The 26,442-nt window shown below is 43.4% G+C and overlaps 1 protein-coding gene across 3 annotated transcripts; it reads right to left on the minus strand.

Moving 5' to 3' along the window:
* Positions 1-598: 598 nt before the first annotated feature.
* Positions 599-26,400, minus strand: ATP7A (ATPase copper transporting alpha). 3 transcript variants are annotated; one of them, XM_048319301.1, is made up of 23 exons: positions 26,315-26,400; positions 19,983-20,126; positions 16,941-17,430; positions 15,477-16,208; positions 14,522-14,728; positions 13,325-13,488; positions 12,502-12,663; positions 11,790-11,866; positions 11,370-11,595; positions 10,783-11,016; positions 10,412-10,503; positions 9,869-9,996; positions 9,557-9,711; positions 9,124-9,258; positions 8,086-8,280; positions 7,674-7,856; positions 7,169-7,382; positions 6,368-6,514; positions 5,772-5,914; positions 5,253-5,456; positions 4,599-4,716; positions 3,990-4,092; positions 599-3,638 (listed from the first exon to the last, which is right to left on the minus strand). In XM_048319301.1, exons 2-23 carry the CDS (start codon positions 20,088-20,090, stop codon positions 3,362-3,364), a joined length of 4,494 nt encoding a protein of 1,497 aa, XP_048175258.1. In that variant the 5' UTR covers positions 20,091-20,126; positions 26,315-26,400; the 3' UTR covers positions 599-3,361. The 3 variants fall into 3 exon arrangements, with proteins under 3 accessions (XP_048175258.1, XP_048175259.1, XP_048175260.1); XM_048319302.1 differs by lacking the exon at positions 26,315-26,400 and adding an exon at positions 26,143-26,299; XM_048319303.1 differs by lacking the exon at positions 8,086-8,280.
* Between the last annotated feature and the right edge of the window lie 42 nt (positions 26,401-26,442).

The raw sequence follows: 26,442 nt of genomic DNA on the forward strand, positions 1-26,442 counted from the left end.
CCTTCCTAACACAGGGATATTCCCAGATGAGATTATTCCACAATTTCCCAACTTTCAGCAGCCCCGCTTGCCCCCAGCCCTGCAGTTCCATACAGGCTCAGTGTTTGCTCAAGGCTGTGTTTAGCAGAGCTGGAACCACACCTAACACCCAATCCTTGGCCTTTTGCTGAGACAGCAACAAATACTTAAAGGAGATGAAAGAACATGATTTAAAACAGCCTTTAGATGCTACATTTTTATTACATAGCTTCTAATTGCCATCAGAATGATGGAGGCACAGTCTTAGAAGAATAGGAAACGTGAGACAACATGTTTTGAGATGCAAAGAACTGTAACAGCCCTGCATTACCATTCCCTTCTCCATTCATCACTAAAACTGAAGAACAAAAATTCTCCAGTTTAAAACATTTTGTTGGAAGTTCTAAGCAAAAAAAAAAAAAAAAAAAAAGCATAGTTTTTAATAAATAAAAGTGTTTTCTTGCTTCCATTGTGTTCTGTCAACTTCATATTTTTTTGTATAAAATTTCAAGTGTTTTAAACTCTTTTAAAAGTTTAAGTAAGTTTGGTAAGATTCAAAGAGCAACTTGTGAAGCCTGGAGCGTATGTACTTTTTTATTAAATAGAGCACAGGTTTATAAATAGCTAGATACAGAAAACAATAAAATAGACAAAGGAGTAATACAATATTGTTTGTAACTGAGTGCTTCCAAGTGATAGTTTGGATTCAGAAATTTAAAGTGTCTCCAACAGGAGCAACCTATTTACACATTAAAACTTTCACACTTGGGAAAACATTGAGCTCCCACACACGATTCCACTTGCACTGTACATTCAAACTGAAGGGGATTTTGGTTCTTCAACGTAAAGCACCTTTTACAGTATTTTAATCACAAGTTAAACATCCTAGAAGTCACTACCTCACCCTTGGGAGTGTTGGACAGAGAACCTGCTTTCAAAAAATCTGAGTTTATCACAACCACCTTGCCCCCACCCCCCTTTGGGCTCAGTTATTTCCTCTCCCCAGAGCCTGATCCTCTGTCTGTCCCTACAAGCTGCTCTCACATCCCTCCCAGACAGCAGCTGCTGTTCCTTATTCCCTGATAATCATCTCTGCACCACTTTAAGTGTCCTGGTTTGGAAAAAGAGCCTTATTTTGCTGTACTTGGATCAAACACCGAGTTTCACAGAAAATGATAAAGCCTAGAAAAACATCTGTGTTGGGAAAAAGCTGGAGGTAAAGCTGTAAACATTCAACCCACACAGCACTTGGACAACAAAAGGCTGAAGGCAATGTGCTCTACAAATGTATTTGGAAATAGTTTAAGAAGTTCTTTACGCTGCTTTATCTACCAACCAGGAACTCAACCCTGAATTACCTCCCTGTTTCCTGCAGTAGGAGGGTGATGTGTCATTTCCATGCCATCCACTCCCCAGGCAGCACTGAAACTCCCATCTGAAGGAGTGACAGACCACCCACAGCACAGACAGAAATACGTGAACACCTCCCTTTCACCTGCACAACTGTGCCAAGAATACCAAGAAGGAGGCTGGATAAACAAGACAACTGAAGTCTTTGCATGATTGTGAAGCACTAAAACACATCCTAACAAAACCATACAGCTTTGGGTAATGATCTGCTTTGTAAGAACACCTCTGCTGCTGCAAACTGAGACAACTGACCCAAACTGAGAACAAAACCCCACGGAATGGCTGTGCAATGATGTATCTCAGCATGTAACAACACTACATATTACATACAGCTGGAATCTAATTTATAAAAATACTCTGTATTCATGTAGAGATATTAAGAACTCAAATCCTGCTACAGAAGTATTTTGTTTCTTAAACCAGCAGCAGCAGCAGCATTTGATGCCGCTCTCATGACTGCAATACAGGTATCCTGATTTCCTAACAACACATCCCCCAGTACAGCTCTTTTGCTCTCACACAACGGGATTTTCCTGGTGGTTCTCAGATGAAATGCAAGAGCTGTTTACTCAGGACTTTTTACACACACAATCTATGCCCTGACATCAGGATTTGAGTTAAAAAGCAGAACATTAGAGAGAATCTCTTTATCTACACCAAACTGAGCATTTCTCTTCTACAAGCACAATCAGTACACATTTACATCATGGACTGCACTTCATAATGAAATTGAACATTACTGAACCCAGCAACTGGTGCTGATGGCTGCCTCAGCAGTGCATGGGGAGAGCAAGGATCAGTGAGTAACAAACAAGTAACCAGCTACTGGCTGATGGGCATCTCTCACTGAGGATATTTTTGATATTCATGATTTCATGATCAAAAGCTGCATTTTGATATTGCAGTTCAGTAACAAATGACAGCTGTCTGAATTCACAGTGCCTGGATCTGCACAGATCAAACAAAGGGGGTTTGCATCAACCAATGCAGTGATGCTGGGCCATTCCTAGAATACAGACACCTTTACAAGCAAAGACTGAACTGTAGAGATTTTAAAGGCAGTCTGTGTGACAAACTCCCCTCGTTCATTGAAGGAGTGCCAGCAGATTCTGGTGGTGAGCACTAACTGCACTGCTCCTTCCTAAAGCTGAACATTTTGGCTAATACACCTCACACTGGCATTGCATTCAGGTATTGCAGGAGTTTTTGGCTTAGGAGAGGTTGGGAATGAGCAAACCTCCCAACCTGGACAACCTTCAGGCAGACAGTCTCAAGGCAGGAGTGTCCTGGGGCAGGATGTGCAGAGCTCAGTGTGGATTCAGCCCCAAACCTCCTCGTTTTCCACCACACAGGAATCCAGATCCCATGGAGGTGATTTGAAGCCTGGAGTGCGAAAAGCTGGAACCAGATGTTGACAAGAAGAAAAAGCATATGAGAGGACCCATTTCTGGCAGAAGGCAGGCTGTGGAAGCAAGAGGGTTCTGAAGTAAGGCACATCTCTCTGCAAACAAAACCTTCAGGATTTTGCAGATGCAAATTCACAATTTTTTAACACAGTACTGAACTCCACTGCGCATAAAATAGCCTGGTATAAGGCTGGGAAATGAGTTTCTGGTTCCTTAGCTTCCTTAATTGTATTTTGACAATTTGCCAAAATAAATGCTATACTGCAAGCTCCATGGAATGGGAACACAGCCCCATTTGTGAGCATCAACAGCCCCGCACCAGATATTTTTGGTAAGTCTAGATTAAAAACCACAAAAGATCCTGGAAAGTCACTGCAAAAACTACCTCTACACTGAAGAAGAAATGCATCTAAAAGACCTCCACAAGGATCAAAACATGCACAGACCTCACCACAGCTGTTCTAGTTGTGTTTTTTGCTTCGGGGTTTTTTTGTTTTGCCTTAGTGGGGGTGGGAGGAACGAGTCTTTCATAAGGCTGTGTCATCATCTTCTCCAAAATCCCCCACCAAAAGTGAATGTTTGTCTGGCTCACTGAGGACTATGCTGTTCACTGAACGCTTGTCTGAGAACAGGGAGTTGATGGAGGCTCTGCTGTAGGTGATGATTCGATCCATCAGGCTCAGCTTAGGGGAGCCAGTCCTGCTCTCGTCGATCCCCACGCGGACACTGATCTCTGAGGGGCTCTTGTGCCTCAGCTGACCACGAGCACGGAACTCCAGCTTCTCAGAACTTGGTTTCTGGTACCTAAGGAAGGAAAAACAAAAATATATCAATAGCTCTGAGGCTGAAGTACACGGAAATATGGATAGAAACTGATTATGCCCAAGTCAGCAGCATTTGTAATTTAACAAGAGTTCTCACAAACACACAAAGGCCACTAAGGAATTTCCCATTCTGAACACTTCTAATTTGTACAACTCTTCACATTAGAAATTATATTTTTAAACACTACTGTCTGCTTAACACAGACTTGCTGGAACTGTTCTTCAAAAGCCTTCAGAATCTCTCTCAGTCCCACATTTATTTTCTGCCACTCACAGTAAAAGACCCGAGCTTCAAACCCAAGGTACAAACCACAAGACTGTTCCTACTCACATCTTTAAGAGCAAAGAAGAAAGCACAACAGAGACTGAGGAGGCAGCCATGGCTGCAGATCCCATCCAGGGCTGCAGAACCAAACCAATGGGCAGGAAGACACCTGGAAAATTACACCAGCAGCAAGTTCAGAGCAGGAACACTGCATTATTCATCTACTGATAGATACAATTTCATGTGGACTGTCTAGTTTTAGTTGTTTTTTAATTTGTTAGTAAATGGGATTTTAGTTTAAATGACCCATATTTAATCCATAGGGATTTGGGGGTTATCTTAATAAGAACCTCAGGTGAATACACACCTGGATGTGCTGCACTTGCACAGTCTGAAACTCAGAGGTGGCATGTCCTGCCCACCCCACAATAAAACTGTTCACAGGACCAGGCTCTTTCAATAAACCTTTTATCCTGAAGTTGTTTTGATGTGCGGAGCACATCCATAGCAGCCATAGTGTGGGATGAGGACAGCTCACAAATATTCCACTGCAGCATCCCCAGGCAGAGAACTCTGCCCTTAGTGCCAGCCAGAAATAAAGACAATGGAAACTCTCCCACACAACAGTAAAACTCACTGAGCCCAATCCAATTAGTGCAGGCAACACTCACACACCTGCAGCTATAGGAACTCCAATGAGATTGTAAATTAGAGCAAAGACAAAGTTGATCCGGATCCTCTTCACAGTTTTCCTGGATAAATCTATGCTTGCTACCACATCCATCAGGTCATCCTGCAGTGAAAACGTTTATTGGAGCAGTCAGATAGACAGAAAGCACACGTGTAGTGCCAGCATAGTCCTGTTCTACAGCTCACTACAGTGCACTGGATGTAACAGGCTAATCACAGTAAGCCCTCTGGAGGCTGCTCTGGTCAGTGCCAATCCATCACAATCCAAGTAACATCCACAGCACCTCACAGGACAGCTCCAAACACTGACCACAGTCTGCCAGGGTGTTGCTGATGTGTAGGAAGAAGTGCCTGTAACGCTGGAGGTGCCGTGGTGCGTTACCAAACGTAATTTATGTTTGCCAAAGGACAGGTCACTTTCTCCTCCTTTGTGCACTCGCAAACTTTAATTACCCCAAAATGTCCAGTACCCAGAAAACTCAGAAGTTTCCTTCATGGGATAATCACTGATCTAAACACAGGGAGGACAACCTCTGCTCCAGTTCTCCTGGATTATGGAGACTGTGCACTCCTGCATCACCCCAACACTCTGGGCCTTCTGACCCCTCCTACGAGCTCCCTTTAACTCCAGTTTCTTACCCTGATGAGAACCACATCAGCTGCCTCGATGGCCACATCCGTACCCGTGCCAATGGCAATGCCCACGTTGGCCATGGCCAGGGCTGGGGAGTCGTTGATCCCATCTCCCACCATGGCCACTCGCTTCCCTTCGTCCTGGAGCTGCTTCACTTTGGCCACTTTGTGCGAGGGGAGAACCTCTGCGAACACTTTGGTGATGCCAACCTAGACAGAGAGAGAGGACACAACTGTGCTGCAGCTTTTCCAGCAGCTGTCAAAGCTCCTGCCTGGAGTGATGTGGCTAGGAAGAGTGAAACCCATATTATCATTCATGAGCTAAAGAGCAAACCCAGCCGATGATATGAAAACAGCTCTGAATTCACAGCTGATGTTATTTCTATTCAAAAACTTCTTGCATGCCCTCTTTATTCTGAATTTTTTTATATTACCATCTTTCACAACAGACAGCCACCAGCAATATCAACATGCCACACCACCCTTCCTGCTGAAACCAGCCCCAGGCACAGGACACCAGCCCACCTGAGAGGCGATGGACCGGGCTGTTTTGCTGTTGTCACCGGTCATGAGGACAACTTCTAACCCCATGCTCTTCAAAGTGTACACTGCCAGCTCAGCCTCTGGCTTCACAGTATCTGCAATAGCTATCAAGCCACAGAGCACTCCTGAAAACAGGAAGAAAATGTTTGTAATAAAGATCTTTATTGATTTAGAAAAACGAACTTCTCCCAGTAAGTCCAGTTCCAGAACCAGTTCATACTGACAGTAGAAAGTGGGATGAGAACAGGTATCAGGGCAGCAAGGTTTAAAGCTATACAGAGCATGGACTGTACAACCACAACGAAAAAAAATTCCTTTTTTCCCTCCTTTCTCCCCTTTTGCTTTCTTTGAAGTCTTTGCATTTTATTATTATGCCCACCTGTCCTGTCAGCTAAGTTGGGTAGGAAGAGCCTTTCCCATAAGAAAGTGCTGTAAAACTGATTAATGATCTCTTTTCAGCCCATTACCCTGCTTCAGGTGCAGCTGCTACGACATCACTATTTATTAATTTCAATTTATGTGATGTTTTATGTGGTACTTAGTGGCAACCAAACTGAGTACAGCAGCCCTGAACTCACCATCCACAGCTGCCAGAACAGCCGTGCGGCCTCTCCGCTCGTGTTCCATCATGGCTTTGTCCACCTCATTTCTCACCAGGAGGCCATTCCTGGTCATCCATTCCCGATTCCCGATGAGAACTGAGTATTTCTGAGAGGTCACAGTAGCTGAAGGAAGAAAGCACAATGCTACCATCATGTGGATAACCAGGGAGCTTCCCTGCAGCTCATCCCAGCCAGGCTCTCCCAGTATGCACTGGAACAGCACTGCAGGAAATCCAAACAGAAATAAAGAATTTCTCAGTATTTTCTGCCCAACCAATCTCTTCATGTGTCCTTAACAAGGGAGACACCAATATTTCTTCAGTCCTGGGGAGTCACCCCATGTCAGAGGGCCAAAAACCCCAGGTCAAAGGACCAACTCCCCTTCTCAGTGCTTTTGATTTCTATGAACAGCCCAATGGAGTTGAAAAACCTAAAAATGAGCTGTTCTTGAGTGAAAACTAATTAGTTATGCAAATACCCATAATTTTGGCTAGCAAATGGTAACTTGGGATGAAACAAAGTAAAGCCAGAGAGAGCAGACAGACAACTCCTGTCTGATTATCCAGTCCCATATTCAACATGCAACTTGAAATTGTATTTCATTTAAATGTTCTGAGTGATGTGTGAGCATGAAATAAACTAATGAGCAACTGTTTAATGCGTGCCTTGATGTCAGCCCGGTTCTCCAAGGCAGAAATAAGTAACCTCACCCTTAAGGATCTTAAAGACACAAAATCAAAAACCCCCATTTTATTCTCGAACCCAGAATTAACTTACTTGGCAGCTCAGCATCAATGATCAAAGCAGGGTGCACTGATTCGTCTGCATTCTCCTCAATTTTCACAAGTGTCACATTTTTAACATTGTTTTCTTCAACCATTCTGTTTTTCCTGTAGAGTAAAGCTTCAATATTGGAGACTTTGCAACTAATGCCACAGCCTGGAACTACCTGAAAATCTGTACATGTCCCAAGGGTTTCTGAGTTCAGCTCCTAGGAAAAAAAAGGATGGAAACTGATGAAATTTTTAAATATGTAATAGCACAACACAATTATAAAGCCCACAAAAGAAAGTGCAGTTGAACGAAGAGGAGGAGGGAAATAATCATCAAAATCTAAGTCTGAATGGTGCATCTAATACGGTGTGATTTATGTGGCTCCACGATTTTCAGCTTACCCAATTAAACAGCAATTACTGCATGAACAGCCTTGTGGTATTTATGAAGTCCCGTAAGAGAGGTTCTTCCATGAGTGGGAGCAGGCAGTGTTGTGGGAGCCCCTCACCTTTTTGCAGTACTTTGTGATCGCTGCTCCCAGGGGGTGCTCGCTGCTGCTCTCAGCTGTGCCCACAATCGCCAGCATTTTGTGGCGAGGGAGGTGGCTCCCCTCCACCAGGAACTTCACCTGCATCACCTCAGGAGTGCCGTGGGTGATGGTCCCTGTTTTGTCAAACACAACCACCTTGACCTGCAGGAAAGCAGCAAGATTTGATTCCATGAACCCATCACGGAGGTGCAGATTCCTTGGAAAAGCACCTCCTTTAACCAAACTTGAACACGGAGCGACGATGTTAACGCAGAATATCCCGAGCTGGATGGGACCCACCAGGACATTCCATCACCTGCTCCAACAACAGCTGGCAAAACGCCACCACCCCCAGGCTGGACAGCCCTTGTGGGCACACCCCAGTGCCCACCTTGTGTGCCATCTCCAGGGGCTCCCCGCCCTTGATGAGGATGCCGTTCTGGGCCCCCACGCCCGTGCCCACCATGACGGCCGTGGGGGTGGCCAGGCCCAGGGAGCAGGGACAGGCGATGCACAGCACCGTGATGGAGGCCTGGAAGGCGAAGCGGATGATCACCTCTGCTGCTGAAATGCTCTTGTTGTAGCCCTGGGCACAGAGGGGAGTTGGTCAGGGAAGAAAAGTGAACAGTAGGAACAACTCGTTCAACTCCACGTTGCCCTGGAGGTTGGAAACGTCTGCTAATATAGCTACTGAAGTAAAGCACAGGCAAATTGTGCAAAACCTAAGATGAATGATTAAATTAATGACTATTTAACCCAATTCTGTTCTATACTGCATCTACCCTCGATTGTTTTATTTATAGGACGTTTTCCTAAACAAGACACCACGTGCTACAATTCTTTAATGATGCACTGTAATAAAAGATAGCCATCTTCATATCTGCTTTTTTTTCCTCCTTACTGTATATATCTTTGATAGACTTTCTTGGAAACTAAGAAATTCTAATCAGAAATAGTTTTGGAACAAGAAACCTGTGATCTAAGCAGCCCTTAAATCCAAGTTGGGATCCTGACCCTCCTCTGGAATTTGTAACGAAGATGAATTCCACTGATTCCCAAGATGAATTTACACAGAGCTGTGCTAACAGAGCCAGATGCAGAATTGGAGCTTTTGACAGGAGGGACTTTTTTTTTTCCCCTCACAGAGGAGGGATGGATGGTGGGAAATTTTTGATGTTTAATATTTACTTCTTTTAATTAACTTTTTTTAAAAATCCTAACTTACAGGAGTTAATTAATGTAGATTCTCTTTAACTGCAGGAGTGATAGAGTATAAAAAAAAATACATAATGTAAAAAATGTACTAACAAGAGCAGCAATAGTCAGCGACTGCCTGCAGGGTAATCCAGAAAGGGAACCACTGCAGTCTAATAGAATTGTAAGGCTGTTTATTAAATATTTCAGAAGGTGCTTAAGGAGACTTACTTACCAGAAAGTATTTTTCCACTATTTCAAAATCCACAAACCCAATTATAATCCAGGCAAGAAGGGTAACCACAGACACAGCCACAATAAAAGGAACGAAGTAGCCACTAAGTTTGTCTGCAAATTGCTGGATGGGAGCCTGGGAAGGAGAAACATCACTCAGCACCATCATGTTTGTGTCTGAAGGCACAGAAGAGAAGAATCACAGCTGCTGCTTGCAGCACACTTGGCTTGCCACACTTTATAATTACAGATTTACTTAATAACAGGATGAGACTTGGCTCAGTAGACAGGATCAAAGCCCTTATTCAGCAAGATATTTCATTATGCAGCTGCAATTCAAATCCAAGCAGTTTCAGCCACCCCTCCAGTGATTTGGTGTGCTGGTGCCTGCATGAGACGGCAAACCTTGAGTGCTAAATTTGATGATACTCTACCTTTGAGGTCTGGGCCTCCTCCACAAGTTTAACAATCTGGGAAAGAGTGGTATCAGCTCCCACGTGGGTGGCAGAGATCAGAAGGGACCCGTTCTGATTGATGGAGCCTGCAATAACTGTATTGCCAGGCTTTTTAGTCACAGGCATGGCCTCACCTGAGGGAAAGGCAACAACAGACACAACACTGCTGAAAAATGCACCTTTGGGACAGCTGCCAACGCCTGACAAGAGGGAGAACATCAGCTTTGACTTCCTGTCTGCGGATTTGGTTAAAGGAAAACATTTTTACACTTGGAAAAAGCAAATGCTGACCTGTGATGAGAGATTCATCCACCATGGAGTGTCCTTCAATAACACGGCCATCCACTGGGAATTTGCCTCCTGGCACCACTTTGACAATGTCACCTCGCTGAACCAGTTCCACATCGACTTGCTCCTCACTGGAACAGGGCAAATGTTTTATAAGAGATTGGAACTGGAGCGACCCAGGCAAAGGAGCTTGCACTACACACAAAGCACAACCCCACTGGCTGGCATTAGTGCATACCAAAATGACCACAAGAAAGTTATAGTGCTCTTTGAAATGCCCTATTTTACCAGAATTTTATTTACTTTCCAGTTAAGAAAATCCACTAATTGTCTTATCACAGAAAACAAAAACAAAAACCAGCAATAAAACAGTGAACCAATAAAACAAAGCAGAGCAGTGTTAATTCTGCATTTTAATATTTTTATCTGCCAGCAAATTTGAAATTATTTGCTTCATAATTCTATAGAATAGTAAAATTTGTCTGTGAATTAAGCATGTTAACAACAAAAAGAACAACAGAAAAAGCAAATGACAAAGCAAGATACCTTAAAAGAACGTTATCGGGGCCCAAGGTAACAATAGTAGCTTCAGTAGCTTGTAATGAAATTAGTCTTGCCAGTGCTTCTGAGGTTTTACCCTAGAATAATAATTTTCATATTTTTCTGACTATACTATTGAAAAAAAAAAAAAAAGCTGGGTAAATGACAACTGTGTGTGTTGCAATTTACCCTTTTTAGACAACACTTTCTGCAAACAGTCTGATATTAAGTCAAACTTTTATTAGTTCGGTTACTAAAGATGATTTTACAACACAGAAGGTTAAAAGAACCCAGCAAAGCTTTTGCACGGGGTGTTTTTACAAGGTTCACAACATTCTGAAATGATTCTCAGTGCCTTGGGGTTCTCTTTTCCTCACCTTTGCCACGTGCTCCAGCCACCGGCCCAGCGAGATGAACACGAACAGCATCGGGGGGGTGTCGAAGAAGGTGACAGGGTTCACCTTGGCTCTCTCAGCCATTGCCACCAGGAGGATGACAAAGGAGTAGAGGAAGGCAATGGATGTTGCCAGCACCACGAGCACGTCCATGTTGGCAGTGTTGTGCCTCAGTGCTCTGGAGGCCTGGATGTAGAAGTGCCACCCTCCGAACACCTGCAATGGCATTTCGCACATCTCTAACACACAGCAGCAGCTTTTCCATTTTAGTTGTGTCCTTTGCCTCTCTCCTTGAGCAAAATCCCAGCTCTAGCTGAGGCTGTGGTCTTCCCACAGTACTCTCAGTATTTCCAGTGCCCTCCCAGTGGGATTCAGCTGCCTCAGGTGCACAACATCTCTCCACTGCCTGCCCTGCCCCACCCCTGACAGTCCCCAGAACCAACTATTTTGGCAACACAACCATTTTGCATCAGCATAATTACATTCACTTTTCAAACTTAATTTCTTCATCACCTTCCATTTTGAGCATTTAAGCCCAACAAAGCAGGAGTTGCCATAACCCCACTCACCTGTACAGGGACACAGAGTAAAAACGACAGGAAATTCATGACAGACAATCCTGGTAGCAGCTGGTATTCCAGGACCATGGAGGAGTGGAGGGCCTCCATTTCCTCACTGCTCATGTTGTGATGTGCGTGAGCATCCGAGAGCTGGCTGTCCATTACCATCATGTAAATCATCAGCCCCATGACAGGGATACAGAAAACCAGGCTCACAACAAAAGACCTTTTCCACCTCAGATTTAAAAAGAGAAAAAAAAAAAAAAAAAAAAAAAAAAAAGGAAAAAAAACTTGTATTGCAGCCAAGTGCTGGAGGATATTTTAAGCAGTAAGTCTGCACAGTCACACAAAATATCCTAAATTGATGCTTGAGTAACAAAGAAGAATCAAAGATGTTTACAGAATCTTAGCATGCTCAGGAATACTTACTGCCTGATTTCCTGTTTGTGGTCCAGATGACTGGCTGATCTATCCTTTTTGACTAAGGAAGTAGTAAAACCTAAATCCTAAGAAAAAAAGCCCAGTAATAAAAATGAGAACAGTCAGTTCTAAAATACACTTTGTGCTCAGTTATTGCCAAATTACTGGTGGTGCCAGTCTTACCTTTAATTAACTTTATTAATATTTCTGATACGAAATGTAACTGTTGTTTACTTACTGTTGTCTGTTACTAATGTTTAGTAACCTTACAAAGAGAGAAAAGCAATCTGATGTAGAAATTAACCTTTTGGGAATAAAATGCTATTCTAAAGTGTGACTTTCCGAAATGGTTGTTCCTAAAGCACAGAAACAGAGAAACTGAAGAAGGCTGAGAAACTTCTTTCACCTCTCACCAGCTACAGTGCTTTATTTTTAAATAGATGTGCTTTTATTTTTCTACAAACCTATAGCTGGTATCTCCAAGTCTACAATGACCTGGGTTTCACTTTATTTCTGTTTAAAAACTTAGGCAAAGTTGTAACAGAGCATTTTTGAGCCAGAACACACATATTAGCTGCAGAAACCTGCACTAAGAAGAAAGCAGATGGAAGAAAAGAGACCTATTTTTTGCTTTAAGAGCTCTTCCTTCTATTTCTGGGATGTGTAACTCTTCCAAGGACACTGGATATTTTAGGACACTTGGTGCCTACATGAAACTCACCTTTATCACTTGTATGACATCTCGAGGACCAATGGCCTCAGGGTCATACTTGATGTGGGCTTTGTTGGTTGCAAGAGCTACCGAGCAGTACAGAACACCATTGGTCTTCATGAGGGTGGATTCTATCTTGTGCACACAGGAGGCACAGGTCATCCCCCTCACCTGTAAAATAAAAGGTTCCTTCCTGTTAGCAAAGCACAGGTTACCTGGCAAATGCATCCTAAGAAGTAGGAAGAGTGCTTGTGACTATGGTGCATTATTTATTGCTTTAATCTGGGTGTGAAGCAGTGAGATGGATCTTTCTAGTTAAAGATGGGAGCGCTGTAGAATCATAAAATGGTTTGGGCTGGAAGGGACCTTAAAGACCATCCAGTTCCAACCCCCTGCCATGGGCAGGGATGTCTCCCACAAAACCATGCTGCTCAGGGGCCCCTCCAATCCTTCTAGAGGAAGCACAGCTTAAAGACCAGGTTATTAAGCCCTGCTAAAACTCTGTTAGCTGTTCAGTCTCTGAGCTGGGAGACACTGAGCTATACTCAGCTTCAAAAAGAAAAAAAAAAAAAGTAAATTCTGGCAACAGGAAGAGCAAACAGAAAAATACAGGAGCATTTCTCTGCATTTTCAGTGTAGTAGTAGTGAGCCAGCACAGTTTGCAGGACAAGATAAAATCTGTGATACGTACCTCATGTACCCTTATACTTCATTTTTTATAAATTAAGTTCTGTGACATGATTAAACTCCAGGAAGTGGACACTAACACAAGCACATCCAACAGATAAAAGCAATAAAAGCTGAGGGTGGCTGGGTTTAATGATCAGCTTACAACAAGTTCCAGAACCCCATCTCCTTCCCCGCAGTTTTCCATCACGGTGGCTCCAAAGCCCAGCTCCCGAATGAGCTCTGCAATAGCTGCAGGGTGAATGACAGCAGGGTTGTACCTCACTTCTGCCTTCCCTGCCATGAGGGCAACAAGGATCGAGTGTATTCCTAGGAAACAAAATGTGTGAGTGGCAGATGAGGCTTAAGAAATAGCCTGCATTTATTGTAATGTGAGAGCACAACACAGTTTATTGAAATTGGGAAAGCTTCTGTGTTGTACAGAAAGAAAAATATCCTCATGTTTGGAAGCTACACCAACACCAGCACCTCAGTGCAGGTGTGACAGATGAAAGCATTACTCCATATGAGCAGCATGCCTTTAACAGTCTAATTACAAATTAATTAGACAAATAATTATATTAAATAGACAAATCTAATTCTGCCTATGCTATATTAAAAATTATCTATTTTTACTTAAAAGAAGTTCTTCTAAAATACAGTGCTGCATATTTCTCTGATCTGCATTTACCATTTCTAGGAGCCTCTTTTCAAGAGAACCTGAATGAGAAAGGGCAGATCTAACAGTGCAATCCTAATGGGCACAGAGAGGATTTAGATTCATCCATTTTCTAGGATGAAAAAAATTAAAATCCAGGCTAACTCGAAACCCATCCATCTTCATTAAATGAAATCATTAATTAAATTATTAATTACACTAAATTATTAATTAAACACAGTCTGCATTAATGACTGTTACATCACAGTCATGCAGCTGTTTGTTCCTGCAAATATAATCACAGACACCACTGCCCTGACTCACAGAGCTAAAATTACCCTGTGTCCCTCTAATCCACTCACACAGTCCCTCTGTCACAGCTCCCTAAAGCACACATCTCCTTCTGCCTTTCAGCTGCACACCTGGGCACCTCCCTGCAGTAGGAAAGAGCTGTTTTACCTTCAAAAGGATTCCATGTTTCATCCCTATATTCCTTGGAGCACTCAGCTGCTGCTTTTGCAACAGCAGTGTCTGGGCAGCACATCCATAAAGCAGCAAGGATGTCCCTGTTCCTGTCCTATGGACCAGAGGTGAGCAGAAACACCTGTCCTGAAAACCCAGCCCTTAAAAACACTGCAAAAGCCAGATGGATTCTCCAAAACAAATGCTTGGAAACGTAACAGACAACACTGACACACATCTCACCATCCTCCCTTCTCAGATTCCTCTCGATGTTGGCTACACACGAGGCACACGTCATTCCTGTGACCTGGACATAGCACTTGGAGATGGTCTTGCTCTCCTGCCTGCCAAGGTGGGCTGGTGGCACTTTGGAGGGTGGCTCAGGCTTGTGAGAGTCCAACTGTGCTTCGAGTGAGAGCTGAGGTTTGGCCACAGGGAGCTCTGCCTTTGCTGGAAAGGAGATTGCAGTTTGAGACATTGTGAACAGCCACTGCAGGGAGGGATGAGCTGCTGTGACAGACACACTGCTGTTTGTTTAGACTGAAAACGGTGGTTGTACACACCTTGTAAAGCTGATCCATCCACCTCTCTGTCAGTTAAAGAGTAAGCACAAAGTTGGCCACTGATTAACTTACTTGTTTGTTACTATTTTTCCTTTTGCCTTTCCTCATTGTGTTTGTTCTCTTGCACATCCTTTGTCCTCTCCTGTAGCTGTAAGCAAAACCTCTGTGTTGCAACCTTAGTTTTACCCCCAGTTTTATTGACTTTACCTGGAGCACAAAGCTGAACTTGTAAGCAAATGCATGTTTCATAAGCAAAGTCAGTGTTTATAACCTTAGAGAAAGGCTCTGGAACTACAGGCCACTGCTCCTTATAGCAATTCAGGGGACGCTCTGTTTGTGCAAGAACAGGGTGAAAAGGATTAAGTGTGAGCACCCAACCACTTCTGCAGTTATTGACATAAAATAGCATTTATCTGACATATTTATATTGTGACCCCTCAGGTATTTGAGCCAATCTGATGTATGAAAGGATGTGCACGTTATCTTTAATGATCTCACCTGCAGTGAAGACATAAAGCTTCTCTTGGCAAGTATGTCAAACTGTATGTCAGCTGCGAAATTTCATCTTGGGTGGTACCAAATCCTGAACAAAACTGCACAACCCTTGTAAATTTAAAAGTTTCACATGTCATTACCTGGAAAAGAGGCGTCAAATCCCATTTCCTCTATTGAGGACCGCAAGTCCTCCGGGCTTGTTTGCAGTGGGTCGTATTCTATAGTCCCATTTCCATTTGGGAGAGAGACATGAACAGATTTCACTCCTGCCTTTTGAGACAGGACTCCCTCGATGGACTGCACACAGGAGCTGCAAGTCATCCCCTCAATATTGACCACAACAATTTGTGTGAGGGGCTGGCTGGGATCCTTGGATGCAGGGTGAGATTCCAGTGGAGACACCAGCGTGGGGAAAAGTGCCACGTTCTCGTGCTCCTCAGGAAGGCTGACTCTGAACCTCTCTGGAGACACATTCTCCACGGCTTTCCTCAGCTTTTCTATGCTAATTAAGCTTGGGTTGTAGTTTATAGCAGCAGATTTGCTCTCTAATGAAACCACTACACTCGTCACTGCTGGGAGTGCCGATATGGTGCTCTGGATGTTGAGGACACAGGAATTGCAGTGCATCCCCTCAACTCTGAACACAATTGTCTTTGTGCCAGTCCCACTGGAGTTTTCTCTCTCTGATGCCTCAGAGCTTCTGGGCTGAGCATTCCTCAGCCTCTCCAGGTCAATCCCACTGAGCTTCAGGGGTCTAGGCTGCTTTTTGAAGGCTGCTGTGAAACCCGCCGCTTCAATTTGCTGTTTTATTTCTTCTGCTGTAATTAGAGCAGGCTGGTAGACAGCAACAGCTTCCTGATTGTCCAGGGACACTGGGAATGAATCAATAAAATAAGTGTGTGTCACTGCCCTAAGCATAATAAGCATATCACAGGACCTCATCAAAGCTTTCCAGCAACACTTTAAATGGTCAGAAATGTAATTGCAACAGAAAGGAGATTTCATTGGTTTGGTAAAGATCAAACTACTCAGTTCTTCAACCAGTTTTTGTCTAGTACTACAACAATTTTCAACTCCTCCTCAAATTTTTGCTCTTTCCCTGAGACTTTCACAAATGGCATCACTACTTCTTATGGAATTTATCCTTGTTTTGGGATCTGTGGCAATACACTTATCCCAAAGCTAATGGTATCAGTAAGTTGGTCTTGCCTTTCAGATACAATTACATATATGCCAATACAAATTTTTAATTGGACAGAAAAGATGAACTACTATTAATTGCAATTTTAAAAAGACATCTGTTATTAGAGATTTCTGTAACTGGTAATAAAATTATGGAACACAATTACTCCAGGCTCCCTACCAAACGCAAAACAATCTCTGAACACTGTCACACATGTAACAGCCACATCCTTCCCACAATGGGGGCTCCCTTCTTCACTTCTAGTCCATATTAAAAGCATAATTAAATACCCAGTCCCTCAAAGAGTCACTGTCACACTCAGCTATCTCAGCTAAAAACTCACTAAGGTTGTACCTCTAATCTGCTGGATTCCTTGCAATTTGCCAGCTTCAATTTACACGACAACACACTAAGGTTTTACCTCTAATCCTCTGAATTCCCTGCAGTTTGCCAAGCTTCCCCTCGATGGTGCTGGTGCAGGAGTGACAGGTCATCCCATCGACCTTCAGGCGCAGCACAGCGCTGCTCGCCTGGGACCAGCTGGAATCTTCCCAAGTTCCAGGTGTTACCTCTGGCACAGAGATGGTCAAATCTACTCCTGGGACCATCTGGGTAATCTGGCTGCCATTGGTGATGGAAGGGATGAAAGTCACCACTGCAGTTCTTTGATCAGAGGACACTTTCACATCCACGATCCCTTTGTTCCTCAGCAGCGTGGCACAAATCTGCCTGGGTGTTAGGGCTGGCTGGGCAGGGAGGGTGAGGAAAATTGTGTCAGGTAGAACAGGCGGTGGGTTTGAATCAGGCAGGGTAGCATCAAATCCCATGTCACAGATGGCTTCCTGCAGAGTCACTGGAGTTTGCAGCTTGGAGTCGTAGATGATAACGGCGTTCTTGTCCTCCAGAGAGACCTCGAGGGGACAAACAAAGCAATTTAGCAAATGGCAACATACAAAGTTGAGAACTGACACTGCACCAGACTAGAAGCTGCTTTTACTTGTAAATATTAGCAATACTTGTCCAGCATAACTTTATCTTTCACTACTCACCTCAAAGAGCAAAGCCACCACCACCGAGTAATTCCTGCTCTCCTGTGCAACAACAGGGCTGGATAGAACAGATGCCAGCCCGACTCCCAGCTCCAGAATCCTTTAAAAGTCTGTCTGGCCACTTCTACTTGCAACATCCAGACAGCACCAACGCATTTAATGAAACTTCCAGAGCCAAATTCACTTGAATTGGGATGACTAACCCAATTCAATCCCTGGAGCAAAACAGCCCACAGAAGAAATCCAAATCAGTTAGCAGTAATTCTAATGCAGTTAGGAGTAACTTCCCTCAGGCTACAAGGATGGAAGAAAACACTCTTTGAAACAACCCACAGCTTTAAGCAGCAGTGAAAGGAGCCCAGCATCTCCAGGCAATGGAGGCACAGGCTGGTAACTTGCTGTGAGCAAAAACCCGCATCAAACTTCACCAAAACTCACTTCAGAAACCTGATATGTGACTAACATTAAAGAATCTGTTTTTCCTCTCTCTGTACATTTTGGTGATCCAGAGACATCGTTATTTGGTAATAACCTTTCCCATCTGATGGTACACATATCCTCAATTTAATTTTCTCCCAACAGATGATATATCAAACACAGTAACTGCAGTTTCCAAAAGGAAAAAGCAGTGCCTGCCAGAGGCCCAACACTATCAATTCAATTCTATCTTTCCTCTGGGCAAAGGTACAAGCTAAAGACCACAGACATGATTAAATTGTATCAGTTAAATCATTTTAAGAACCACCTTTCCTCATTCTGCCCCAATTATGGGCCTTAGCAGAATTAGCAACACGGACATTTACTGGTTTCATTGCAGAATAACCTAAAAGCAGCTGTTTGTCTGTATTAGTCATCTAACGTTCATGTCCCTTGTTGACCTAATCCATAATCATTAAACTAAACCCTGTTTTACTATTCCCAGAGAATTTTCTGAAACGACTGATCTGGGTAGACTGAAGCTCTGATGCTGTAAAAAGGATAATTACTAAATATGACCTCTTAAAAGTTTCTACTCAGAGTGGAGTCCTCTTAAAGGACTCCACTCTGAGTAGAGTCCTGCTCTACTCAGACTGAGTTTTTGCAACGTATCTTTTGAAATAGCATTCAGCTGTGGGATATTTACCTAAAAACCTAAATACAAAAGTCTTAGTACTGTCCTTTTAAAGCCCTGCTTCATTCCTTACATAAAGGACACTGGGGATGCACACTGTCTTGAATCAATTTAAAGTATAAATCTCCCTGTCCTATCCAAAGTCACCTGCGTATTCACAGAAATCACCTGAGAAAACACAAGGCTGACAAAATGACATTTTGCTAGAAGAAGGAGAAAGGGAGGATTCTGAAATCCTCCCTTGGGGGTATAGTTTTACAGGCTGCTTTTAGCCTTTATCTGGGTTCATGCTTGCAGACACCCAGTGATTTATCTGGCCATGCACAGGGGGCTGTTCAGAGCTCCAGGGCATTGCTGTCAGAGCACAGACTCACATTAAAGCTCCTTTACAGCTGAAGGAAGATGAAAAATTATCTGTCTCATAAGTTTTGCTGCTTTTCACCAAAATTTGTGTGTGTGTACACAAACACCTGTTTCAGGCCAAAAAGAACTGCTCTGAACTGTGCAGCACCTGCTCTGCAGGGAAACTGCACCACAATGGGTCTTGCAAAACCAGCTACAGACGACAACCACACACCCCCCAAATTAAAACTGTGCCCAGTTCTGGGAATGGAAGTGTTCACCTAAGATATCCCCACTAAAATAGGAGTTAACTGTTGATAAAACCAGGAAGATATAACTTTCTTTGGAGCAAAATCAACAACTACAGAATGTTACAGGATGCTTTCAGAACACAGACACTAAATAAATAAACTCCTCAATTTTCTGTTGTTAGAACTGCTCTTTCTACCACAAGCTGGGTCACAAAATTCATAGGAGTCTCCCAGCTTTTAAATTGCTTCCATTATTAAAACTACTGTAAGATGATGTACTCTGCAAGGATAATCAGCTCACCCTGGAATGTTCCACAGTCCAAAATTTTGCCCATGAAAGAAAAAACACCAACAATGTTGGTATCTCCTTTGAGCTAAGAAAAAAGTTAAAACCAAGTCAGGCAAAGAAAGCTTGAATAAGGACAAACCCTGTTCTTGCCTTTTTTTTCCCCCCATTACTTCACAATACTGAATTAATTGTAGAGCAGAAAATTAATTAAGAGCACCAGATAATGACTTAGCTCCCACAGCAGTGAAGCAAGCACCTGTTTTTCTCTTATTTACCAGAAATACACCAATGGACCTCCAACATCAGCCTCCCAAGAAACATACACAATAAACTCTTCCCACATGATTTTCCTCCCTTGGAGCACAATTTATCACGGTTTTTCCTACAAAGCTTTGCTAGAAACAGTGCTAGTGTCACTTACTTTTATGTTATGGATTCCATTCATCTTCCCAAGGTGCTGCTCAATGCTCTGGACACAGGAGTTGCAGGTCATCCCCTCCACGCCAATGGTCACGGATTTTGCCTCCATCGTGAATTTCTACTCAAGTCTTCTCATTGCTGGTGGCTAAAAACAATCAGGACATTAGTTCCTAAAGAATTTCACAGAAATTGAAATGAAAACAGGGATGTAGTGGAAGATGACCCCATGGCAGGGGTTGGAATGAGAGGAGCTTCCAGGTCCCTTCCAAACCAAACCATTTTGGGATTCTAGGATTTACCATGGAACTCTGGTAGATGTCAAAATCTGAGCAGACCTAAGCAGAATGGAGAACTTTACATATTTCTTCCCCTGAATTTTCAAAAAGGGAAAGCACTCAGGCATCTATGATTGGATTTGGGTTACAATGGAGATCATTTAATTACATGCACCAAGCTGTGATTCACTGGTGTGAAATATTAAATTATAGGGGGAAGCAAGAGAGAGAGAGGGGGACAGCAGCTCTTGGAATGCTGAAACAAGAGGATGGCACAGCTGATAACTGTGTTTTTCCACATTTCTCTCTCATATATTGCCCTCTGTTTGCAAAAACAAGTGAAACTGAAATTAGCTCAGGAAGCAAATCAAGCTTTTTCCCACACCTCACTCAGAAAGTCTAATTTCTGCTCCTCTGAAGAGAATCATTATTATTTTTGCTCATAAAAACAAGCCCAGAAAACAAGAATTACTGAACCTAAATGATATTAATTTGTAGAAATAACAGCCAATGCAAAGAACTTCTTTTGCCCAATGCATAAACTGTAAGTGACTAAGGTGAAAAGAGGACAAAATAAGCAAATCTCCAGATTTTTTTCTCAATATTTTGAAAAAAAGTAATGCAAGTTTTCATTGACAGAGAGGTTAGTGACCAGGAAAATGATCACAGTTAATGTTTGGCAGCAGTGAAAGCAGCAGTAAAATTTGATGACTAATTGACAAGCTGAAGTGAAGCAGAAGCTTAACTTGTTTTCTTACCCTGAGGACTTATCTTGGAAAACTCAATTACATGATTTCAGTAAAATCAATTTTTCTTGCTCCTTGGTGACATTCCCAGACTGTTCCCTGTTACAGAAGGCCTGAAGGGTTCTGGTTTCACTTTGAGATGTGTTACAAACCACGTAAGAATACAAGGAAGTTTCATCATAGAAACAGGTTTACCGCCCTGATGCACAAAACTAAATGCTGAACTTAATCAACAAGAAGTGAAAGAAACGTAAAACTGGGAATAGTGACTTTTCCAGTAGATTAAGTATATCTTATCCCTGCTAAGAACAGAAATAAGATAACTCTGCCTGAGGAGTTATTACAGATCTCACTTCTCACCTGCTGTTAGCAGAGTTATTAGCAACACACAATATTTGTGTGTGAATATCCACACATTACAGAAATGTAGAACTCTCACCTGACACAAGAATTACCAACCAGCAGGAAAGTATATTTTAAGCAAATTTCATACAGCAGCTCCTTTCTCAGGCTGATCTGCACACTCAGAGGGACAAAATACTTTAAAAACCACTAAGCTATGCAAGAAAACACTTGCTTTCCTGTCATCCTATGGAAATGTAATCCTCTGTGCTTCCCCCAGTTCTTCCCGAAGGAATGCTCAGCCCACACCCAGCAAACAAGGACAGCATTGTAACTCCACAGTCAGGGACACACCAATATTCCCACAAGCCTGAAGCACAAATAAAGTTGCAAAAAGCACTTGACTTACAGGGAACTTGAGAGCACAACCAGGCAGATGGGACTAAAATGAGACATCACAGACAGGATCAACCTGCCCTCTGGTAAGGTTTGGAGAGACATGAATTAAAAAGCATTTCAGGTACATGACCAACTCGAACTGTCCTGACACTGTACTTTGAAAACAAAAATAAAGGAAGGGGACACTTTGGCTGTGAGCTGCTATCTAAAATGATCAAAGGTTGGCAAGATGCTGCCTTGGAGGAGAGCTGGGGTACAGCTGGAAGCCAGGGAAAAGCTGCTGAGCTCCTGGCTGCCTTGCCTGTGCTTTGGTGCAGTAGACTCGAGCTACAGGACAATAATATCAATTTTTACAGAAACCAGGATACAATATTAAAGGTTCTCTGTCACACTAACAGCAGCCATACTCTCAGCACAGTGAATTAACACTGATTACAGTAACCATAAGCACTGCTACCAAATGCCCAGCAACGCATTAAAAACCCAACTGTTTAAATATGTAAAAATAACATTAAACTTTTCTTCACATCTATTATTACGACAGTTTGTATGACCAAAGTGTTTCCTCCATTTTCTCAGTCCGTTTCCTTGCCCTTCTGCTGTTCATTCATAAACACAGCAGAGAAAACCCTTTCCTGGAAGAGGCTGTAATTCAAACAAAAACCATAAAGGCATAAGAAAAAAAAAATTAAAATTATTTTTCCTTTTTAACCCCTCAAGGCCTTGAAATACTAGGACTGAAAGCAGAACTTCCATCAATAGAATTTATCTGTTGGATCAAACTGGCTCTTCTTTTTGTTCTCTGACCTTCAATTAAGAATGTCCCTGATCTCCATGACATGAGCATCAGTCACAGCTCCCTGCTGGTGGGGAAGACAACCAACAGGGATTTTTATTTGCTTTCTTGCAGGTTGCTAACAGTTTTTATACTAATTTTAAAAACAGGTTGTTCTCCAAGAAATGAGACATGTCCAAATCTAATGAGCAATACTGGTCTCTTTAATCAGTCACATGGTATTATTAACACTGAATTGTTAATGAGTTGTTTCTCAGTCTGTTTTCTGTACAGCCTTGCTGAAATTTCCAAAAGCCAAACTGTCTGGATTTCCAGTGCTCCTGAAGCTTCGAAGAGATCTTGTTCTCAGAAGGAAATATGAGGTTACACACAGTGACTCTAAGTAGACACATCCTTTTTTTCCTCCCCAAGCAAAATTGCCTGGAGAACCAGTTAAATCTAAAGGCAACACATGCTTACATCTGAGACTGTATTCTACCTTGTCATATTCATTTCAGTTCTGATGCTCTGCCTCCCTTACAAGTGCTTCAAGATAGAAAGAATTTGGCTGAAACTTGAACGAAGTATTTGTCATATTTCCTCTTCCTGACAACTTTAAATTAAGGAAGACCATGACTTCCTTAAGCAGACTCAAAATACCTGTTACACCAATAAATCACGACTAGATGCACACAAAAGGCACACAAATATTAACAATTTAATCCTAGTTCTCATTTGGGTTAATATTTTCCCAAGTTTGCATGAAAATAGATGTAGAAGTCAGTATCTGTGGCAGTCCACATATTCTAAAGCAATGGCTTGTGCAAGTTAGCATGGACATATCCTTTTAATCATAACGTATTTTCTTATAGACAAAAGACCTGAAGCTGAGGTCCTGAAAAGACCTGAGATGGTAAGTTATGGATTATACAGGTTTTAGAGAAAAAATTATGCTTTTGTTCTTAACCAGTGCATTGCTCTATCTATGAAACACCTTTGCCATCAATTAGTAAAGAATTTCAGCATTTGACAATACAAAGAAATGGCAGTTCCCTTTACAAGTTACCAGTTCTGTATTTAGTTCCATTTTCTTGAAGGAAGTCAGTTAGTGCTTCTGTGAAGTGAATGAAGCAACAGAAAGAGGTGATTTCTACTTCCAACAGAAATTTCTCCCTATGGAAAGGAAAATTCAGTAGTGATCAACCACAGGGTGACTGAGACACTCTAAATCTCTAAATATTTTCTCTAAATATTTTTTTGATGTGCTAACACCAGTCACTGTAAGTAAAATATCTGAAGAAAAAAGGCTTGATGAAGTCAAAGTTAAGTAATTTGTAAACCCACACTATCAAAAAGAGAAAATTTAAAAAATGAGCAGTACAAAGAAGAAGTTACAACACCAGTAAAAACTCAGAGTCCCATTTAACTCTACAAAAGACACTGTGGTGCTTCTAATATCTGAGCTCACCCAGGCATCACAGAGCAACAACACTCTGTGGCCCACAGACACACTGTGTGCCTGTTTTGGGATTAGTAAGGATACAACCAGGAAAGACAGGTGCTTCTGGTTACCTGTACAGCTCCAGTTTTCACCAGTTTATCTATAATTACCTTGAATTTATAACTGCTGAAATTAAAAGAGGTCACAGCTTGGCAAATACCACACAAATGGCAGCAACAGAATCTCGCAGGTTTCATTACAGCCTTTGGATTTTATTAAATTTCTAAATGGCCAAGTGCTACTTAGCTCACTTTATTTATGGCAGCAGGAAGCTAAATTACTTATTACATTAAATGGAAAAAAGGTGCCTGTCCCTCAGTGTCTGCAGGCACCTATGGAAAAGAGCAAAGGGCAGGAAAGGAAAAAGCTGCATCATCTCACCCTTGGGCTTAAAAACTGCAACAGGAGATGGGTCCAATAGGGAAGAAGGAGGTTTTATAGGGTTCATGGGCAAACAGATCCATTTGAAAGTGTGACTAGATAGGAGATATGCATGACAGGCCCATGGATAGATGAGGCTTAATCGCTGAGAGAGAAACTGCGCATCTGCAATAAATGTCACAGCTACATGACGCTCTAAATAGGTTGTAATTCATGTTGCTCAAGACTTTAACAAGCCTTGCTTGGTCAGCAGAGGACAGAAACTGCTCTGAGGGAATTTATTTCTATACAAACTGCATGGGGGGAAAAAAAAAGTACTCATTGAAAGCATTCTGCTTCACTTCTAACGAGTTTTACAGAACTTGAGACAAATTCTTAGCAAATCCTTTAACTCGTTCTTGGCTTTCCACAACCTCTTCAAGTCAGATTTTTGCAGAATATGAATGTTCCCTTGGAAGAATCATAGGAAATATTATGAGTAGGATATAATTTATAACCCCTTGTTATGTGAGCGTACCAAGGTCAACTGGGGCGCCTCAGTCTTAAGCTTAGTCTCAAAGTACTCAGCAGAAAAATGTGGAATGCATTATACAGTAAAAAGAAGAAGAGTAAGACAGCAAACTACGTATAATGTTAGTTTTTGCTTCCCTGCTTTGCCACCTGGGAAGGAAAAAAAGCTTCAGGTCTTTTCTCTACTAAGAAAACACATTATAATTATTAATTGCTAATCAAACTGTGTTTGTGCTCACACAGGGCATTGTGACACACAGAAAGTCCCACACCACCAAATCTTCACCTATTTATATCCATCCAATTCAACAAGTATTTAAGTTCAGAAACACAATCTTTGCTGACTGCATGAAAGACTTTAAGCAACTTTATACTACTTATGTGCAATTTCCAGAACATGAACACAGGGAGGCAACAGTTAAGCTGTTTCGCTCTTGCTCATTTTTGTGAGATTTCATCCCAAAGCATCATAAACAACTCCTCGACCTTTTCCAGAATATCCACACTATGCTTTTAATTGGAAAAAGGTGCTTGTGCACAGAGTGCTGCCATCATAAGGTGGCATAAGAATAAACACTAAGTAAGGTGTTTCAGAGGGACAAGGTGAGCAGCTCAGAACTGGGACAGAAGCTCAGTGACTCATGCGTGTAGAGACTTTCTCTGGCCATTGACAAGAGCACAAGAGGGGACTTTTCCAAGTGAGTGCAGACTCACTGCGTGCCAAGCCCCTAAACGCGGGTGCTCCCTGATAAGCACAGCCCGCCGGGGCCGCAGCAGCCCCCGGAGCGGAGCCGGGCCCCTGCCCCGCCGAACCCCCAGGGGCTGCCAGGGCCGCAGCAGCCCCCGGAGCGGAGCCGGGCCCCTGCCCCGCCGAACCCCCAGGGGCTGCCGGGGCGCTGGGAAGCGGCTGAGCAGGAAACGCCGTTCTGGCTCCGGGGCTCCGCCGCGACACGGAGATGCCGCCGGGGCGCTCGGTGGGTGAACCGCCGGGGCACCCGCGACTGCCCCGAGATGAGGCACCCTCACACATCGGACGGAGAGGCTGGGCAGACCCCGGCCGAGCCGCGCTTGTTTCGGGGCCCGGGCCCCCCCCTCCCGTCGGGGACACGTAGTCCAGCACCACCGCAGCCGCCCACAAACCCCCTCCCCGCCGGGAACACAGTGACAACGGGCCGGGGGCAGCGCCGGAGGACAGGGAAAAGCGGGAGCTCCCAAAGCGAGTCCGCACGCACCTAAAGCCGCGGGAGCGCCCACGGAGGGAAGCGGGAGCCCCCCGAGGGTCCGCGCTGCCGGACACAGCCCCGGAGCGGCTCTGCACTGACGGAGGAAAACAACCAAGGCGGGGCCGCGGAGAGGGTCCGCAGTAACGGAGGGAAGGGAGCCCCGCGCAGGGTCCGCACTCACCGGGACCGCGGGCTCCGATGGCCGCTCCCGGCCCGGGACCGCCGGGCTCTTCCCCCGCCGTGCCACGTGACACGCGGCGCTCGGCCCCGCCCACGCGGCACGTGACGCAGGCGGACACGTGACGGCGG

The sequence above is a fragment of the Corvus hawaiiensis genome, chromosome 14 (genome assembly GCF_020740725.1).
Source record: "Corvus hawaiiensis isolate bCorHaw1 chromosome 14, bCorHaw1.pri.cur, whole genome shotgun sequence".
Lineage (NCBI taxonomy): Eukaryota > Metazoa > Chordata > Aves > Passeriformes > Corvidae > Corvus > Corvus hawaiiensis.

Coding starts and splice junctions, on each gene's coding strand:
- ATP7A (XM_048319301.1), bottom strand. CDS start 20,090: ATGGAGGCAAAATCCGTGACCATTGGCGTGGAGGGGATGACCTGCAAC. Junction 9,259..9,556: donor AGGAGGCCCAGACCTCAAAG/GTAGAGTATCAT, acceptor TCTCCTTCCCAG/GCTCCCATCCAGCAATTTGC. Junction 5,915..6,367: donor TGTTCTGGCAGCTGTGGATG/GTGAGTTCAGGG, acceptor TCCTGTTTTCAG/GAGTGCTCTGTGGCTTGATA.